Source organism: Ranitomeya imitator, chromosome 5 (assembly GCF_032444005.1).
Source record: "Ranitomeya imitator isolate aRanImi1 chromosome 5, aRanImi1.pri, whole genome shotgun sequence".
Classification (NCBI taxonomy): Eukaryota; Metazoa; Chordata; class Amphibia; order Anura; family Dendrobatidae; genus Ranitomeya; species Ranitomeya imitator.
The window spans coordinates 236,729,825-236,735,824 of NC_091286.1; the positions used below are offsets into that span (position 1 = coordinate 236,729,825).

At 42.8% G+C, this 6,000-nt stretch overlaps 1 protein-coding gene across 2 annotated transcripts in view; it reads left to right on the forward strand.

Moving 5' to 3' along the window:
* Positions 1-4,122, forward strand: part of HBS1L (HBS1 like translational GTPase) — a 121,154-nt gene extending 117,032 nt beyond the window's left edge. For both annotated transcript variants that reach the window (XM_069725988.1, XM_069725989.1), the window contains one exon: positions 3,471-4,122. In XM_069725988.1, coding sequence (XP_069582089.1) covers positions 3,471-3,482 — 12 coding nt within the window. In that variant the 3' untranslated portion in view covers positions 3,483-4,122. The remainder of the gene's footprint in view (positions 1-3,470) is intronic.
* Positions 4,123-6,000: the final 1,878 nt, after the last annotated feature.

Genomic DNA, 6,000 nt, shown 5'->3' on the forward strand with positions numbered 1-6,000 from the left:
CCTCCTTGCACAAAGGCTGAGGTAGCGGTCCTGCTGCTGGGTTGTTGCCTTCCTACGAACCCCTCCACGTCTCCTGGTGTACTGGCCTGACTCCTGGTAGCACCTCCAGCCTCTAGACACTACGTTGACAGACACTGCAAACCTTCTTGCCACAGCTCGCATTGATGTGCCATCCTGGATGAGCTGCACTACCTGCGCCACTTGTGTGAGTTGTAGAGTCAGTCTCATGCTATCGCGAGTGTGAAAGCACAACCAACATTCAAAAGTGACCAAAACATCAGCCAGAAAGCATTGGTACTGAGATGTGGTCTGTGGTCCCCACCTACAGAACCACTCCTTTATTGAGTGTGTCTTGATAATTGCCAATAATTTCCATCTGTTATCTATTCCATTTGCACAACAGCATGTGAAATTGATTGTGAAACAGTGTTGCTTCCTAAGTGGACAGTTTGATTTCAGAGAAGTTTAATTTACTTGGAGTTATATTCTGTTGTTTAAGTGTTCCCTTTATTTTTTTGAGCAGTGTATAATAGAAACACGTCACCACTTCTGTATTTATCACCCACTCCTGGTTTTGGCTATGAAGCTCAGATTCTAGCACTCTATAATATGTAAAACCTCTCCCTCTATCCCTGAAACGTATTTATGCAGCGTCAAACGCGCAGTGGCTAGCTGTGACAGCATAGTGGGTAGGATTTCAAGAAATCACATGCTGCAACGAGGTCTCAAACTTATCGAGCTCATTCGCTCTTCAATAATCATTATTTATCCATCAGGATAAATGGAGGTAAAAAATGCTAGAAATATCATTTTTGATCACTTCACCGCCCCATAAAAATTAAAAAGCCTTGAAACACTAAAAATAAAGGTATATCAATTTGACATCACTAAATCACACTGACCTGCAGAATAAAGTCACCCAAGTTATTTTTACCACACAGTAAATACTGTTAAAGTAAAACCCAAGCAACAGTGGTGGAATTACATTTATATACAGTGGGGCAAAAAAGTATTTAGTCAGTCAGCAATAGTGCAACTTCCACCACTTAAAAAGATGAGAGGCGTCTGTAATTTACATCATAGGTAGACCTCAACTATGGGAGACAAACTGAGAAAAAAAAAATCCAGAAAATCACATTGTCTGTTTTTTTAACATTTTATTTGCATATTATGGTGGAAAATAAGTATTTGGTCAGAAACAAAATTTCATCTCAATACTTTGCCAACAAAGGATATATTACAATGACAGAGGTCAAACGTTTTCTGTAAGTCTTCACAAGGTTGCCACACACTGTTGTTGGTATGTTGGCCCATTCCTCCATGCAGATCTCCTCTAGAGCAGTGATGTTCTTGGCTTTTCGCTTGGCAACACGGACTTTCAACTCCCTCCAAAGGTTTTCTATAGGGTTGAGATCTGGAGACTGGCTAGGCCACTCCAGGACCTTGAAATGCTTCTTACGAAGCCACTCCTTCGTTGCCCTGACGGTGTGCTTTGGATCATTGTCATGTTGAAAGACCCAGCCACGTTTCATCTTCAATGCCCTTGCTGATGGAAGGAGGTTTGCACTCAAAATCTCACGATACATGGCCCCATTCATTCTTTCATGTACCCGGATCAGTCGTCCTGGCCCCTTTGCAGAGAAACAGCCCCAAAGCATGATGTTTCCACCACCATGCTTTACAGTAGGTATGGTGTTTGATGGATGCAACTCAGTATTCTTTTTCCTCCAAACATGACAAGTTGTGTTTCTACCAAACAGTTCCAGTTTGGTTTCATCAGACCATAGGACATTCTCCCAAAACTCCTCTGGATCATCCAAATGCTCTCTAGCAAACTTCAGACGGGCCCGGACATGTACTGGCTTAAGCAGTGGGACACGTCTGGCACTGCAGGATCTGAGTCCATGGTGGCGTAGTGTGTTACTTATGGTAGGCCTTGTTACATTGGTCCCAGCTCTCTGCAGTTCATTCACTAGGTCCCCCCGCGTGGTTCTGGGATTTTTGCTCACCGTTCTTGTGATCATTCTGACCCCACGGGGTGGGATTTTGCGTGGAGCCCCAGATCGAGGGAGATTATCAGTGGTCTTGTATGTCTTCCATTTTCTAATTATTGCTCCCACTGTTGATTTCTTCACGCCAAGCTGGTTGGCTATTGCAGATTCAGTCTTCCCAGCCTGGTGCAGGGCTACAATTTTGTTTCTGGTGTCCTTTGACAGCTCTTTGGTCTTCACCATAGTGGAGTTTGGAGTCAGACTGTTTGAGGGTGTGCACAGGTGTCTTTTTATACTGATAACAAGTTTAAACAGGTGCCATTACTACAGGTAATGAGTGGAGGAAAGAGGAGACTCTTAAAGAAGAAGTTACAGGTCTGTGAGAGCCAGAAATCTTGATTGTTTGTTTCTGACCAAATACTTATTTTCCACCATAATATGCAAAAAAAAATGATAAAAAAACAGACAATGTCATTTTCCGGATTTTTTTTTCTCAGTTTGTCTCCCATAGTTGAGGTCTACCTATGATGTAAATTACAGACGCCTCTCATCTTTTTAAGTGGTGGAACTTGCACTATTGCTGACTGACTAAATACTTTTTTGCCCCACTGTATGTTCTGTTTTTTTTTTTGTTTTTTTTTCAGTATATGATATGGTTTATAAAATGGTGGCATTCCTAAATACAACTCACGGCTGAAAAAACAAGCCTTCATGTGGCTATATTGCTTGAAAAATAAAACATTATATTGCCCGTTTCATGAAGTAGTTTCAGTTCTGGCGTAAAATTCCCCAAAATGTTTTCACAACTCAAAGTTGCGACTTTTGGCATTTTGATACCAGTCCTCGCTACCTACACTAAAGTGGGCAGAGCTGTGGCCTGACTGGCATGGCCAAGCCCACCCAACAAATTCGTAATTTCTGGCCCTAGCGTGCGGTAGTGCAAAGATGTGTAAAACTCACTAAAGAGGTGCCTCTTAATGAATTCGTTAATTTCATGAAGACTGTGCAAAACGCTAGCGTTCATGATTCGGGTCCAAAGTTCTTGGGAAGAAGCTCTTGCAGTGCGGAAGAGTTAATTGCCCAGGCAGCTAAGCAGGAGAAGATACTTGCTGTAAAACCTCTATAAGTTGGTTCCTGGAGTCAAAACTCTTGATGTTTTACTATGAAAAATTACCGTCCTACATTTGACTGTGAGCAGTCATAGATTTGCCATTTCCACTTATTCTAATGAATAAATCTAGTCCTAAACCGAAAAACGATGACTATGCTTGGCAAAGAAAAAATAATCAACTTTTACTGCTAAAGTGTTGGATGTCATCGATGGGGCCTTTCTGATGGCCCGGATAAGGCAAATAATTTCTTTCTTATAATTTGGGGGGGGGTCCGTGTTTATTTTGTTTACGTCACGTTGTGTCGCTGGTAAGGATTGTTCTGTATCATGAATTTTATATTAATTTAGAATTTTTTTTTCATTACCAGATTAAAGAATGACTTAACTTATTATGGAGACTTTTGCAACCAGTTGAGTACATCCAGCTTGCAGCCCAAGTTCTCTACCTTTAAAATGCCTGATAGAAGACAAAAGTGCAATTAAAAGACATAAAACCCTTGAGAGTCACTGTGGACAGTTACCAGAAGACTTCTCAGTCTAGTCATCTCCTAGAACAAAGAGCCAGGAAGCCTCGTCCTGTGTCATCATGAAGAACACCATTCAAGCGTCTCCCTCCATCTCTCTACCGTCCTGTATCCTGTATCATTACTGACTTGCAGCAACTTCTCATACAAAATGCTAACTTAATTTATATTGATAATTTTTCAGGACTTGGCATGCTGTTCATCTGAAACTGCCAGACACGTTTACAGTTCTCTTTTCTGAAATGTCTGTGGTCTTTTTTTTTCCTTTTTTCTTTACATTAATGAAATTTGATTTAAAATATTTAGTGCTGAATATAAATTGCTTATGTGCAGCAGAACAAAACAGGACTTTTTTTTTTCTTTCTTCTTATTTTTTTCAAGCATAGAAAAGTGAGAAGAAATGGCGGGTTGCTGTGTGCCAATTTTATTATTTTATTAAGCGATCAACATGGATCTAAAATGAATTAATTAAAAGCCTTGGTTTGAGCATAACATACACATCGTGTGTGCGTTTAATTGGAAAATGGAATATTTTGGCCTGAAAATGTATATGCTATTACCTGCTATGTAGGGCTGTAACATCTATAAACTACATGTCCACCCAATTATTAGCCCATGTCTTATCATAGAATCTTAAGTGGTTACAGTAATTTTATCAAACCTTGCAGAAATTAATATAACAGTTTTGTAATACGGTAAATCTCATCAGAAAAAATTGTTTCTTTCTTCAATTATGAGACAGTTTTCCTGTTCCTAGCTCTCCTTGTTTCCCAGCCTCCTGAATTCACCATCCACTTTGGGAGAAAAAACTGCTTAAATTCTTCTTCGTTAAAGCAAGACAAACTGTTGGTATTGTGAGGTCCTATTATATTTTATGGAATTTGGAGGAGGCATGAGGAACACTAAACTCTGTAAGAGCTGAGCAGATACGGGAAGATTGAGCTGCAGCTTCAGTTAACTGTTTTTCTCCACTCCAGTGTTGGATTCACAGGTACACAGCTCAGTACTGTAGTATAATGTCCTCCATGCTGCTGCTGTTTCTTTCCTTGTGATAGAGAAGGATGAGAAGAAATACTTCTCTTTTTGTGTGTTGTGTGCAGAAAACATTATAGAAGCTAGTCTCCAGCAACCAGCTCAGAGAGGAATAAAAATTAGTCTGCAAAGGGGAAACCTGGTAACAATAGAAGTGATATATCGGCCTGAAATTGTGTTATTTCTCATTTACACACATACCAGCCTATTAAGAAAAGTTATTTGATACTACAGGTACAGTTTAAAGCAACAGCAGCACACAATGCTCAGCTCCTGTTATGTGTAGAAGCTGGACATAAACCTTTACAGCTGAAACTGACATTTCCAGTTCACCACCTGACAGCACCATTGGAGTATGTCCTACTTACCCTCAGTGGGAGAGGAACAACAAGCGGTTAAAAGGACCCTCCACTTACTGCCCAACAGTGCTTTTCCTGTCCCACTGTGGATAGGAACGGCAAGCATGTCCTCCGACGGTGCTGTGCAGATGGTGATGATCGGAGGGCCCAGCCTTCCCCTTCCCCACGCAAGACATCTGCTGCTGATACCTGCGATGGGGGGTCCCTCAGCCTCCCCAGTGTAGCGCTGCTCCTGGGGTCGGGTCCGTGCCGGGGGCTCTTGGTCCAGGCACCAGCTGCTGATGTGTGTGTAGCGGCCTCTTCCAGCCGCATCTCTTCCAGGCCGTGGCGGCCGCGTCACTTCCGGTCGATGGGGCACTCATCGGATGTCTGCCGGCAGGCAGATCCCAGCGGCAGAACGGGCCTCAGGAGAGGCTTTTCAGCACGGTCACACCGCGTGGAACGCGGTGAGGAGGGCAGGATCAACCAGGTAACAAAGCATAAAAGGGGGAATGGGGCTGTATATGCCGCCGACCATCCTGATAGGGAGCACCCGGATCGTGTACCTTCCTGATGGAAGACACAGGCAGACCTGAGGGCCCAGAGCAGACACAGGGGCACGTGAGTAAGCTACTCAAAGCCATACCACAATGCCACTTCCTAATCCCCTATTTACTCGGAGGTAATACTGGGATCTCTGTGTGTTATAGGGAGAGCCTCCCACCCCTGCATCCGAAAAGAAAAAACCTGGGAAGAGTAAATGTCCCATTTGTGCAGCTAGATTACCAGAGAACTGGCGGAAGCCGCTTTGCAAGTCATACACGTCTAAAATCGTAGGCGAGGAGCAGACTTCATTATTGACCAACATGAGAGCAATGATACGTCAGGAGGTTCAGCCTTCCATCTCGAGTCTAAATCTTCCCCAGACCAGCCAGACAGAACCGTAAACATCGCGGAAAAGACCTAGGGAGTCCAGCTCATCTGATGAAGAAGATTCTGAAGAG